At 40.5% G+C, this 14,583-nt stretch overlaps 1 protein-coding gene across 29 annotated transcripts in view; it reads right to left on the minus strand.

Moving 5' to 3' along the window:
- Positions 1 to 370: 370 nt before the first annotated feature.
- Eif4g3 (eukaryotic translation initiation factor 4 gamma 3) overlaps positions 371 to 14,583 on the minus strand; it is a 312,912-nt gene continuing 298,699 nt past the window's right edge. For all 29 annotated transcript variants that reach the window (XM_045149125.1, XM_012948573.2, XM_045149124.1 and 26 more), the window contains 3 exons: positions 10,650 to 10,731; positions 5,829 to 5,975; positions 371 to 1,408 (listed from right to left, as the gene is read on the minus strand). In XM_045149125.1, coding sequence (XP_045005060.1) covers positions 1,227 to 1,408; positions 5,829 to 5,975; positions 10,650 to 10,731 — 411 coding nt within the window. In that variant the 3' untranslated portion in view covers positions 371 to 1,226. The remainder of the gene's footprint in view (positions 1,409 to 5,828; positions 5,976 to 10,649; positions 10,732 to 14,583) is intronic.

Consider the following 14,583-nt stretch of genomic DNA (forward strand, 5'->3'; position numbering starts at 1 on the left):
TTCTTTCTTCTTGTGGAAGTATTTTTGGATATCTACCTACTGTGGGCACCTGATGGGAGACTGAGAGTGCCGGTTGTGGCAAAGTGACTTCTTTCCTGAGCCCTGGTACACAGCGGAGCTCAGGGGTTTTTTAAACATGCTCTCATCCTGAATGCATCAAAATCCCAGGAGGGGATTTTCAACCTACTTCAAACACCCTTTGTATCCACAATGCAGCCTGCATTTTCCCACTACAGGAACAAATATACACATGACACACAAGACGTCCCCCCACCCAGGGGAGAATGGGACTCAGGCAACTAGCTGCCAGACAGCACCTCCTAGGAAGGGCGTTCAGGCAGCAGCTGTCAAAAGAAGTCATTTTGGTTCCTTTTAAACTTGCAATGTTCGACTTTATTTTGTTCCTTATATTTTGAAAGTGAAAAGAAATAATATTGAGTCAATTTCTTTTTTTTTAAATATTTGTTCTATGTATTTACAAGCCTTAAAGTTGCTTTAAGATTTCAAAAGGATTAAGAGTACTTTTCCCAGGGTAGCACTTTTTTGAACAATTCTTGGAGTTTTCTGGTCCACAGCATTTCCTTCTGTTCCAAAGAGATGTATGTTTTGATTACTACTGTGACTCATGTGAATTTTCTGAAGCAAGCTGAGAGACAGGCAGAAAGAGTTGATGTCCAGGAGGGGGCAGGAAGGAGCAAAGACAGAAAAAAAAAAAATCTTTCTTACCTTATTCACCCCAAACTTTATCAAATTTGAACTAACTACTGTGCCTTAAAACAAATGTGAGGTGCATTAAATGGGAGGGAAATTTATTTTTCTGCTTTTCTATTATACAAGTTGTTTACAGAAACTGCAAATTAAAAAATTACACACTGGCATTTGCAGTCCTTAAAATAAATTAAAAGTTCTGAACTTTTTTTTTTTTTTTTTTGCTAAATGTGTTTTTTATAGTATGAGTCCTTATTTAAAAAGAAAAGATTAAAACAGAAAATATTTTCTATAAATAATACATGTATTTTGGTTTCGTGCTCCCGCCCTCAGGTTTGAAGTTTGTTTTCAGTACCTTTTTCCTCCATGATCACCTTTTAATCCTTTCCCCTCTCCCACTCGTGCACGTGGGGATTTCTGCGAGAATTGGCCTTGCTGCACTGTGATTGGCGAAGACGTGAAACTTTTTTAAAAAAATACTTAAATAGTTTCTTTTGTTTCGTTTGTGTATTTGAAGTTTAGTTATCCTCAGACTCCTCTTCTGCTTCCCGAAGCCACGTGAAAAATGCAGTGACAGACTTGAGGGCCACACCCTTCCCATTCTGCTCAGCAGGGTCCTTGCTGCTCTCCCATTTGTAGAAGGCATCCTCTGAAATCACCTCCTCATCATACAGGCAGTCAAAAAACATCCGTAGCAAATCTGAAAGGGGTGAAAATAGCCTTTGGTTTGGGGGCCTGCAGTTGTGAGGAAAGCAAGGATAAATGAAGGCACATTCAATGCCCTGGAGAATAGCACCAAGGTCAATGAGCCACACTCACTCCTGATGTAGAAACACTTGCCTAGATTATTTTATCCCTCTCATCATTATTTTATTTTATTTTATTTTTTTGGTTTCTCAAGGTAGGGTCTCACTCTAGCTGAGACTGACCTGGAATTCACTGTGTTGTCTCAGGGTGGCCTTGAACTCTCAGTGATCCTCCTACCTCTGCCTCCTGAGTGCTGGGATTAAAGGCATGGGCCAACATGCCCGGCTGCTATTATTTTATTCAATTCTAGCTATTTCCTACTGGTGAAGCTGCTGTTCCATATTATGTAGCTCTCAACCTAAGCACCCAAAAAATACCAACTAAATAAAAGTTAACTTCCCTTCTAAAGGTGGGCTTTAAAAACAAAAGTGAGCATTCATGTGGAAAACATGAACAGATCCGATCTCATCTAGATTGTGTTTTGTTTTTCAGGCAGAGTCTCACTCTAGCCCAGATTGACCTGGAACTCACTCTGTAGCCCTGGCTGGCCTTGAACTCACGGTGATACTCCTACCTTAACCAACTGAGTGCTGGTATTAAAAGCACATGCCAGAGCTGGGCGTGGTGGTGCATGCCTTTAATCCCAGCACTCAGGAGGCAGAGGTAGGAGGATCACCGTGAGTTCAAGGTCACCCTGAAACTACATAGTGAATTCCAGGTCAGCCTGGGCTAGAGTAAGACCCTACCTCAAAAACAACAACAAAAACCTTACTCACAGTGACAAAAAAGCCTTACTTGCAGTGACACACATTCAATGCCCAATACCTAGGAATGTGCAGACCAGACATCACCATTTAGGAAAGGATGGTATTTCATGGGGCCAGATTTGTAGGACCCAGAAGACCCCCTTTCTGGGCCTGATTGAGGAACCTTTCAAGGCCACCCTGAGACTCCATAGTGAATTCCAGGTCAGCCTGGGCTAGACTGAGACCCTACCTCGAAAAACAAACAAACAAACAAAAAAGCACATGCCACCATGCTCAGCCTCATCTACATTTTATTTTATTTTTTTTTAAAGAATACTTCTTTTTTTAAAATTTTTTTAAAATTTATTTATTTGAGAGCAACAGACACAGAGAGAAAGACAGATAGAGGAAGAGAGAGAGAATGGGCGCGCCAGGGCTTCCAGCCTCTGCAAACGAACTCCAGACGCGTGCGCCCCCTTGTGCATCTGGTTAACGTGGGACCTGGGGAACCGAGCCTCGAACCGGGGTCCTTAGGCTTCACAGGCAAGCGCTTAACCGCTAAGCCATCTCTCCAGCCCTCATCTACATTTTAACTGGTGAACATACAGTTATTTTCTGTTCTAAATGTTAAAACTATGCATAATTTTAAGTTTGTTTTGCTCTCACATTAGAAAATTATATTATTGCTCAAAAACAAAAATGTAAAAGAAAAGGTGGTCAAGACAGTAAGCTCCAATAGACATATTTATACTTCCTTTAAGGAAAACTGGGGCTGGCGAGATGGCTTAGTTAAGGTACTTTATGCAAAGCCTAGGTACCCAGGTTCAATTCCCCAATACCCATGTAAGCCAGATGCACAAGGTAGTGCATGCATCTGGAGTTCATTTACAGTGGCTAGATGTCCTGATGCCCATGCTCTCTCTATCTGCCTCCCCCTCTCCCTCTCTCAAATTAATAAATAAAACATATTTAAACAACAACTTCAAATTCTTCTCACCAGGCATGGTGGTACGGTGCATGCCTTTAATCCCAGCATTTGGAAGGCAGAGGTAGGAAGATCACCACGAGTTCAAGGTCATCCTAAGAATACATAGTGAATTCCAGGTCAGCCTGGACTACAGTAAGAACCTAACTTGAAAAAACAAAACGAAACAAACAAACAAAAACAACATAAGCCTATGTAAATAATGGCATGCAATGGCAGGTAGGTCTCTAAATACTACACCAATTTGTAATACAGTTAAAAGAAATAGTCTATGGGGCTAGAGAGATGGCTCAGCAGTTAAGGCACCTGCTTGCAAAGTCTTATGACCCACTTTCAATTCCCCAGTACCCATGTAAGCCAGATGCATAAAGTGGTGCCTGTATCTGGAGTTCGTTTGCATCTGGCGTGCCCATTCTCTCTCTATGTCTGTATCTCTTCACTTGCAAAAGATATAAAATATGGGCTGGAGAGATGGCTCAGAGGTTAAGGTGCTTGCTTGCAAAGCTAAAGAACCTTGGTTCTATTACCCAGGACCTATGTAAGTCAGATGCACAAGGTGGTACATGTGTCTACAGTTTGTTTGCAGTGGCTGGAAGCCCTGACATGCCCATTCTCTCTCTCTCTCATGCTATGCCTCTTTCCCTCTATTAAATAAATAAAATATCACATATATATATACATACATACATACACACACACACATATATAAAATATTTTTTAAATGTCCTTTGAAAGCCAAGCATGGTAGTACACTTCTTTAAATCCTGCACTCAGGAGGCAGAGGTAGGAGGATTGCTGTGAGTTGGAAGCCACCCTGAGACTACATAGTGAATTCCAGATCATTCTGGGCTACAGTGACCTACTACTACCTTGAAAAACCAAAGAAAGAAAAAAACAAAGGAGTATTTATGACAGTCTCTCTAATCATGTACATCAATGGATGAGGCTATGGAATAAAAATAAATGGACAATAAATATAAAGTTAAGACTGATATTAAAATTTTTCTTCAGATTAATCTTTGTAATTATATTAGCCTAGCAAGCAAATAAAATTATGTTTCATTTTCAAAACCCTGACTGATTTAAAGGGAAATGGAAAAAAGAGCTATGCTTCTTAAGGTACAAAGTTTAGAATGGAATATCTCTCCAAGTATTACTTAAGTTGATAATTATCAAGATACTTTAATTTGAGCATACAGTATTAATTTCACCCAACAACTTGACCATCTCATTAGAAAAATTACTGTTAGTCAGTCATGCTGGTACACATCTTTAGTCCCAGCACTTGGGAGGCTTGGGTAGGAGGACTGCTGAATTTGAGGCCAACCTGGGCTACAGGGTGAGTGCTAGGTCAGTCTGGACTATAGTGAGATCCTGCTTGAGAAAAAAAAAAATTAACAATGTAGAAAATGTATTCTTTTCTTTCTCCAGCAATATAAAAAAGGAAGCTATCCTGTTAAGGGAGCTTTCAAAGGCTTTAAAAGAAAGGGGAAAAAATGACTTAGACTTAAACTTCTTCAGTTACACTCAGGAAAATTCAATTTTTCTTTGACCTCCCAGAAAGACTGAGAAGTAGTTGGAAAGAAGGAACACTGCCAAAGCCATAGCTATGACAAGCACCTAGGAACTACTTGTACAGGCATTTCTGAAATCTTGCTATACCATTTGTGTGCACAAAGTCATTAGAATCTTTAATTCATTAACCAGTATCACTCATACTTGGCTGTTTAGGTGACTTTATCTGCTTACCAATAATTACTGATAACTCCTCACTGAAAATGCTTCAGTGAATATAAGTATCTGAGGATTCTGAAAACCACTGACCACATGCATATCCTGGAGTTATGTTCTCTAATATGTGACTGCTACATCCATATGTGGTTAATAAGTTAAATGCAAAATGACAATTCAGTTCTTAGGCATAGTAGCCGAGTGGCTGATGGTTACCATGTAAAGACACACTGTACCATTACAGGACATTAGACCTGTCCTAGGATAATGACTAAATCAATGATTAAATCTCTCAATTTTCTTTTTTCTTCCTCTTTCTTCTCCTTTCCTATTTCTTTTTTTCTTTTTTCTTTTTTCTTTTTTGGTTGTTCAAGGTAGTGTCTCACTCTAGCTCAGGCTGACCTGGAATTTATTATGTAGTCTCAGGGTAGCCTCGAATTCACAGTCATCTTCCTACCTCTGCTTCCCTGCCCTGGGATTAAAGGTGTGTGCCACTACAACCAGCTTCCTTTCCTGTTTGTTTGTCTTCCTTCCTTCCTTCCTTTCGTTTTTTGAGGTAGGGTCTTGCTTCAGCCCAGGCTGACCAGGAATTCACTACGGAGCATCAGGCTGGCCTTGAATTTATAGCAATCCTCCTACCTCAGCCTGGGATTAAAGGTGCATTACCATACCTAGCTCTTTTGATTTTTGAGACAGCATCTTTTTGCAACCCAAGATGGCCTTGAACTCATGAACTTTCTGCCTAAGCCTTCTATGTGCTAGAATTTGTCTTTGTCACAAAGACATTAGAAACAGATTTTCCAAAACTGTTCATTATCCAAGTTGTGATACTTTATTGTCTATCTTCAAACCCCAAACCATCACTGGGCCTCACTCACTGGCTGGGTTCATTGTAACAGCATGATACTTACTGGCAGGTTGATCAAGTTTGACTATTGATGCTTGTAGTGCATAAAGTGCTTGGAGCTCCTTCTCTGTATCTGAGTCTAGGTACTTGAGCAAGATCGGCACTCTCTGCTTAATCACAGCAGTGTCCACTTTGAAGGTCGAACAGTCAGCTGGAGGTGACACAAGAGCCAAGAGTTACATTTAAGAAGTTAGCACACACATTTAATTTTCTGAGCACAGCAGACAATGATTCTATGAAGGGAGAGGGAGGATTCAAGGCAAAGATTCTGGATTTCAAAATTCTCTTTTCTCTCTCTTACACACATAAACACACACCCCGCCATTTAATCCCAAACCAAGGCTCTCACATATACTAGGCAAGCCTCTATCTTCCTCTTTTTTCAAACATGTTCTTACTAACTCCCTTTTGTTTTAAAGGTAGGATCTCACTCTAAGCCCAAGCTGACCTATAATTCACTATGTAGTCTGAAGCTTGCCTCAAACTCATGGAGATCTGCCTACCTATGGCTCCCAAGTTCTGGGACTAAAGGTGTGTACCACCACTCCCAGCACTAACTCAGTTTTTTTTTACTGAGATAGGCCTCAAACTTCCAATTCTCCTGCCTCACATTCTAAGTACCTGAGATTACAGTCCTGCAATACCAGTCCTGGCTGCTTTGACATTTAAAAAAAATATTTTATTTTTATTTATTTATTTGATGAAGAGAGAGAGAGAGAGAGAGAGAGAGAGAGAGAGGGAGGGAGGGAGGGAGGGAGGGAGGGAGAGAATGGGTGCGCCAGAGCCTCCAGCCACTGTAAACGAACTCCAGACATGTGCGCCCCTTTGTGCATCTGGCTAACCCGTGGGTCCTGGGGAATAGAACCTGGGTCTTCTGGTTTTGTAGGCAAATACCTTAACCACTAAGCCATCCCTCCAGCCCCTGCTTTGACATTTTTAATAGTACATTCTCTTAAAAATGACACAAAATGGGCTAGGAAGATGGCTCAGTGGTTGAGGGTACTTGCTTGCAAAACCAGACAGCCTGAGATCAATTCCTGAGGACACAAGTAAAGCCATATAAAGAAAGTGATGTGGGGCTAGAGAAATAGCTTAGTGGATAAGGCGCGTGCCTGCGAAGCCTAAGGACTAAGGTTTTGTTCCCCAGCACCCATGTAAGCTAGATGCAAAAGGTGGCACATGTGTCTGGAGTTTGTTTGCAAGGGCTGGAGGCCCTGGCATATCCATTCTCTCTCTGTCTTTTAAAAGAGAAAAAAAGGGGTGTGATTGTGAGTTTGAGGTCAGCCCAGGACTATAGACAGAATGCAGGTCAGCCTGAACTAGAGTGAGACCCTACCTCAAAACAAAACAGAACAAAGCAGTGCAGACATCTGTCATTCATTTGCAGCTGAAAGAGTCTGTGGACCAAACATGCATGCGTAAACACATACGCACATGCAAAAAAAAAAGAAAAATTTATGTTTTAAGTATTTTATTTTTATTTATTTGAGAGATATAGAAACAGGCAGGTAGAGAAAGAGAGAGAATGGGCATGCCAGGGACTCCAGATGCATGTGCCCCCTTGTGCATCTGGCTTATGTGGGTCCTGTGGAGTCAAACCTGGGTCCTTTGGCTTTGCATGCAAGCACCTAAACCACTAAGCCATCTCTCCAGCCCAAAAATATTTTTAGAATGATACAAAACATGAAGGGGAGCTGTATTTTGAGTGGTGATTTCCCTCTAACGCTTATTTTTGGGTTAGAGAGATGGCTCAGTGGTTAAAGGCACTTCCTTGCAAAACCTGTTGGCTGGGGTTCTATTCCCAGTACCCATGTAAAGCCAGACGCACGAAGTGGCTAATGCATCTGGAGTTTACTTGCAGTGGTAAGAGATCCATTCTCTCTCTACCTCACACCTCTCTCTCTCTCTCTCTGCTTGTAAATAAATAAATAATAAAATAATACACACACACACACACACCAGGCAGGTGGCACAGGCCTTTAATCCTAGCACTAAGGATGCAGAGGTAGGGTGATCACTGCGAGTTCCAGGCTACCCTGAGAGTACATAGTGAATTCCAGGCCAACTTGTGCTACACTGAGACCTTACCATGAAAAACCAAAAAAAAAAAAAAAAAAAAGGTTTATTTGGTTTTTTAAATTGTAATCAAATAGTAACAAGGGGTTGGAGAGATGGCTCTGCAGTTTAGGTGCTTGCTTGCAAAGCCTAATGGCCTGGGTTTCATTCCCAATACCCATGTAAAGCCAGATGCACAAAGTAGCACATGCATCTGGAGTTGTTTATTCACAGCAGCAAAAGACCTTAGTATGCCTAGTCTTTCCTCCTCTCTCTCTGTAAATAAATAAAAATATTTTTTTAATCCAGGTGTGCGAAGGTGCATTCCTTTAATCCCAGCACTCAGGAAGCACTCGAGGCCATCCTAAGACTGCATACTGAACTCCAGGTCAGCCTGGACTCGAGTGAGACCCTACCACAGATCTGTATCTATATATATGTATGTATATGTATACAGATAGATTTTTAAAAAAAGGTAATAAGATTTATGACAACCTACAACAGCAACATTAATCAAACATCTCAAAAAAAGGGATATATGATATATGATATATGATACATGATGGCGCACACCTTTAATCCCAGCACTTGGGAGGCAAAAGTAGGAGGATTGCCCACCATGAGTTCGAGGCCACCCTGAGACTAAACTACATAGTGAATTCCAGGTCAGCCTGCGCTACAGAGAGACCCTACCTTGAGGAAAAAAAAGGAAGAAAAAAAATAGTATTAATAATAAAAATAAAGTAGGAACTCAAATGAATACTTTTGAAAATGTAAAAGCAGGGCTGGAGAGATGATTTAGCGGTTAAGGAATTTGCCTGCTAAACCAAAGGACTCAGGTTTCAGGACCCATGTAAGTCAGAGGCACAAGGTGACGCATGCATCTGGAGTTTGTTTGTAGTAGCTAGAGGCCCGATGTGCCCACTCTCTTTCTCTCTCTCTCTCATGTAAATAAATAAAAATAATTTAAAAGAGCCAGGGGCATGGTGGTGCACACCTTTAATCCCAGCATTTAGGAAGCAGAGATAGGAGTGAGTTCAAGTCCACCCTGAGATTACATAGTGAATTCCAGTCAGCCTGAGCTAGACTGAGCCCAACATCAAAAACCCAAAAAATAAGTAAATAAATAAATAACAATAATAATAAAATTTAAAAATTTTAAAAAGAAAAAGAATGTAAGCCAGGCATGGTGGCACACGCCTTTAATCCCAGCACTCAGGAGACAGAGGTAGGAGAATCACTCTGAGTTCGAGGCCACCCTGACTACATAGAGAATTGCAGGTCAGCCTGGGCTAGAGTGAGACCCTACCTCAAAAAACCAAATAAATAAATAAATAAGAAAAAGAATGTAAACATACAGCTCAGGGATGGAGAGATAGCTCAGCAGTTGAGGTGCTTGCCAACAAAGCCTAAGGACCTGAGTTTGATATCTAGTACCTAGGCCAAGCCAGATGTACAACATGGTGCATGCATCTGGAGTTCATTTGTAGTAGCTAGAGGCCATGCCATATCCAATCTTTCTCACATAAATAAAATATTTTTAAAAAAGTCTGGGCATGGTGACGCATGCCTTTAATACCAGTACATGGGAGGCAGAGAAGTAGGAGGACTGCATTGAGTTCGAGGCCACGATAAGACTACAGAGTGAATTCCAGGTCAGCCTGGGCTACAGCAAAACCCTAACTCAAAAAACCAAAGTAAATAAAGTAAAATAATATATAAAGGAAATTGGGGGTGGGGCTGGAGATACATAGCTCAATGGTTAAATGCTAGCCTTATATACATTAAAAAAATCCTCCCCCCCCCACCCCAGGTAGGACCTCACTCTAGCCCAGGATGACCTGGAATTTACTATGTAGACTCAGGGTAGCCTTGAAATCATGATGATCCCCCTACCTCTGCCTCCCAAGTGCTGGGATTAAAGGCATGCACCACCACACCTAGCTTCTTTTTTGTTTGGATTGTTTGTTTTTTGAGGTAGGGTCTTGCTCTAGCCCAAGCTGACCTGGAATTCATTCTGTAGTCTCAGGGTGGCCTTGAACTCACAGTGATCCTCCTACCTCTACCTCCCAAGTAATGGGATTAAAGGCATGCACTACCACACCTGGATTTAAAAAAAAAAAAAAAAACTATTTTAAACAGGGTGTGGTGGCAGACGCCTTTAATCCCAGCACACCCAGCAGAGGTAGGAGGATTGCCGTGAGTTCAGGGCCACGCTGAGACTACATAGTGAATTCCAGGTCAGCCTGGGCTACAGTGAAACCCTACCTCACAAAACAAAAAACTATCTTATATAAAATAAAGTCAACAAGCATAGGAGAAACTTTGTATTCTCTTTCATCATACAGTTATATAGATAAAATGACTTTCCTGTTGAGAATAACTTCCTTTGATAACAGGTTAAGGAATATTCAACCTATAAACCTGGTGTGGTGGCACACCTGGTACTCAGGAGGTGAAGACAGGAGGACACACAACGTCCATTTATGAGTGGAAGAAGTGGTCTTGAATGATGTAGGTGAAGAAGAAACTGCTACATTTAACCCAAGGAGCATGCAAGCATGTTGCTGAGCTGGAGAACTCGGTATAGCTACAGTTCTTTTCCCTACGCTTCAGACAGCAAAGCAGTGTCCATAGACCGCTATGTGCTGTAGAGAAACTGAACTACATTCAGCAAGTTTTGCACACAATATGAAATTAGACAATACATGAGTAGGTGGCATATTATGAATTTCAGCTGTTAAAAGCTGATTTCAGAAATGTCACTTACCTATAATTGCTGCTTTACAAACGGCTGTCATTAAAGCTCTAAGGAATGTAGGTGAACTCATCTGGCTTTCATCTAGGTTAGCCTGAAATGGGAAAAAAAAAAAAAGAAAGATCACTGAAAGGCACCCTTGCACATATTCTATAAAAATAAAACTTAGGTTTGGGAACTTCTCACTGCTATATTCTCTTCACTCAATCACACAGGATTGTGCATCATATACATTTAAAAATACAATCATTTAAAAATAACATGCTTTTACCATGAAGGGATACCACCATCATGAAAACAAATGATCATAAATGTTGGCGGGGATGTGGAAAAAGAGGAACCCTTCTACACTGCTGGTGGGAATGCAATCTGGTCCAGCCATTGTGGAAATCAGTGTGGAGGTTCCTAAAACAGCTAAACATTGATCTACCATATGACCCAGCTATAGTGCTCCTAGGCATATATCCTAAGGACTCATCTCATTTCCTTAGAAGTACGTGCTCAACCATGTTTATTGCTGCTCAATTTATAATAGCTGGGAAATGGAACCAGCCTAGATGACCCTCAACTGATGAGTGGATAATGAAGATGTGGCACATTTATACAATGGAGTTCTACTCAGTGGTAAAGAAAAATGAAGTTATGAAATTTGCAGAAAAATGGATGGACCTAGAAAGGATTATACTAAGTGAGGTAACCCAGGCCCAGAAAGCCAAGTGCCACATGTTCTCTCTCATATGTGGATCCTAGCCACAGATGGCTGGGCTTCTGCATGAGAATGAAAATACTTAGTAGCAGAGGCCAGTAAGTTAAAAAGGAGACATAAAGGGAAGAGAAAGGAAGGGAGGAGGGTACTTAATAGGTTGACATTGTATATATGTAAGTACAATGATTGTGATGAAGAGGTAATATGATGGAGAATGGAATTTCAAATGGGAAAGTGTAGGGGTGGGGAGGGAGGGAATTACCATGGGATATATTTTATAGTCATGGAAATTGCTAATAAAAATTTAAAAAAAACTTAAAAACAAAACAAAAAAATAATGAAAAATGATAATAAAAATTAATAAAAATAAAAATAACATGCTTCAACTAATAATCCATATGAAGAGATCTGGCCAAATATACAAATCTAACAGCAATTATACCACAACTCCAAAGTATCATGGACTGATTTCTCAGTCTGTATGACTATGCATGTATGCCAACATCATGGGTTCATCTTCATTTATAGAGTTACAGGCTAATCCCAGGCACAATCTTAAACAAATCCTTAAGGTGGTAAGAAACTTGTTCCTCTTGTTGAAGGATGGCAGGAATAAGCATAGAGTGAAAGCCAGACATGGTGGCACACACTTTTAATTCTAGGTTAGCCTAGGCTAGAGTGAGACCTTACCTTTTGTCTTTTTTCTCCCTATTTATTTATTTGAGAGAAAGAGAGAGAGAGAAAGGGTGGACCAGGGCTTCTAGTCACTGCAAACAAACTCCAGACACATGTGCCACCTTGTGCATCTGGTTTATGTGGGTCCTTGGGAGCTGAATGGAGGTCCTTTGGCTTTGCACACTATTGCCTTAATTGCTAAGCCATCTCTCTAACCCGTCTCTCCTTTTTTAAGGAGTTACCTTTACTATGTCGAATTTACATTTGGTAAAATTTACCCTTTGTCTTTGCTTTAAGTACAACTGGTGATATGGGATATATGGAATAAATATTGGCATAAAAATGAAGCCAATATAGACGAAAAGGTAGAAACACTGTAATTTGGTAAGACATGGGAAAAGGAAAGATCAAACAGTTGAAATGTTGGTCACCTATGAAATCGTAAGGGAAGGAAATGAAGTCAGGCATGGTGAAACACACAGAAGGATCGCCGTGAGTTTGAGTACAGCCCGATACTACATTGTAAATTGCAAGTCAGCTTGGGTAGAGTCAGAGTACCTCAAAAACAAAAACTAACAAGAAGAAAGGAAGGAAGGAAGGAAGGAAGAGAGGGAAGGAGGAATAAAGCTAAATATGCAAGCAGAAAAGGCCTGAGCCATCTAGTGTTGGTACTGCACATGCCAGGAAGCCTAATGCCTATTTTGTCTAGACTTCAGGAGTAAACTGTATTAATGGCCTAGTGGACAGTTAGCCTGGCTGCCATACAAGAATTAATTATCATATGAATGTTGTAATCATTTTAGAAAGGGATAGTAAAATTTAGGAAAAAGAAGTATGCTAAACTAATTTTTGAGATTTGATTACAGTATATCAGATGGAAATAGATATAATTCCATTGAATTTCAATGCAGAATGACAGACATCTCTTTGTGAGTGAGCTTTAAGAGAGAACTAGAGAGGAGAGTGATGGACATGACATAATGAAAGCCAAAGAAGAGCAGTGTTCAGAGGTGAGGCAAGGCTGAGGCAAGTCTCTCTGAAGGTATGTTGCTTGGTTTGTGTGCCAACCCATTCACACACTTTACCTTTAACATGGATAAGGACAAGGATGGCTTAAGAATGAGAGCAAATTTTATGATCAAAAAAGAATCCAAAATGTACTCATATACAGAAATGCTATCTAATTTAGGCAGGTAAACACGAGCCAAAGGAATTTTGAAAAGCACCATTTTGGTTCAAAGTCCATATGCCTGTAAGTACAGGATAGGAGACAAATAGCTGAACTATAAAACATAAAGGAACTGGTTCTAAATGACTGAAAAAGCAAGTTGAGTTCAGTGTGGGGATGCTACCAAAAGCACAAAACTCCAACTAAATGCAATATAGGGCTGGGAATGGTAGCACATGATAAATCCTAGTCCTTGTGAGGTGAAGGGTATAGGATCAAGACTTCCAAGGCCAGCCTGGGCTATATAATGAGTTGGTTTCCAATCCTTGTCTCAAAAGAAATGAGAATACAAAAACAAAAACATACAACACATCACCTAACCTACAGTGTTAGAACACATCTGGGGTCAGGTTTAAATAGCACATGGTGATCCTATAGAAATGTTTAAAGTCCAGGCTGTTTGATGAAAGTAACTTAACAGGCAGCCGGGCATGGTGGCATATACCTTTAATCTCAGCACGTGGGAGGCAGAGGTAGGAGGATTGCTGTGAATTTGAGGCCACCCTGAGACTACAGATAATTTCCTACATACTGAATTTCCCTACCTGGGAAAACTAAAAAACTAAAAAAAAAAAAAAAAATCATCTGGGGATGGAGAGATTGCTTAGTAGTTGCTTGTGAAGCCTAAGGACCCAGGTTTGATTCCCCAGTACCCATATAAGCCAAATGTACAAGGTGGTACATGCTTCTGAAGTTTATTTGCAGTGGCTAGAAGCCCTGGCATGACCATTCTCTATATCTGCTTCTCTCTCTCTCTTTTTCTCTCAAAAAGATAAATAAAATATTTTTAAAATTCATCAAGCCAGGTGTTGTGATGCACATCTTTAATGCCAGCACTCAGAAGGCAAAAGTAGAAGATCACTGTAAGTTCAAGGCCACCCTGAGGTGACATAGTGAATTCCAGGTCAGCCTGGGCTAAAGCAACACTCTACTATGAAAAAGGAAAGAGTCAAATGCCTCATTATTTCTCAGTGCCTGGAAATGGTTACAGAAGTACAACCGATGATGAATGAGAGGGTCACATGAGGCAGAGAACCAGACTAGCCCTTCCTGGATTACATTTAGCCTTGCTTCTCTGCCTATGGTCCCCTGAAAAATGTGAAGATTCCTCACACCATCATAAACAAGACTTAAAGGAATATAGCAGCCAAGTAAAAACAGACACAACACAGACTCTACAAATGAGGTAAAGAACAAAGTTTTCAAGAGCCATTAACCTGAAAACATAAGCTAATCTTGGGCTTTAATGTTTATAAACTGCTTATTAATTTTATCTACGATAGTATTTGAGTCATGAGAGATTAAGGAAATGGTTACGCCTTGATTGTTTCTACTTG

The sequence above is a fragment of the Jaculus jaculus genome, chromosome 5, assembly GCF_020740685.1.
Source record: "Jaculus jaculus isolate mJacJac1 chromosome 5, mJacJac1.mat.Y.cur, whole genome shotgun sequence".
NCBI classification, from domain to species: Eukaryota; Metazoa; Chordata; class Mammalia; order Rodentia; family Dipodidae; genus Jaculus; species Jaculus jaculus.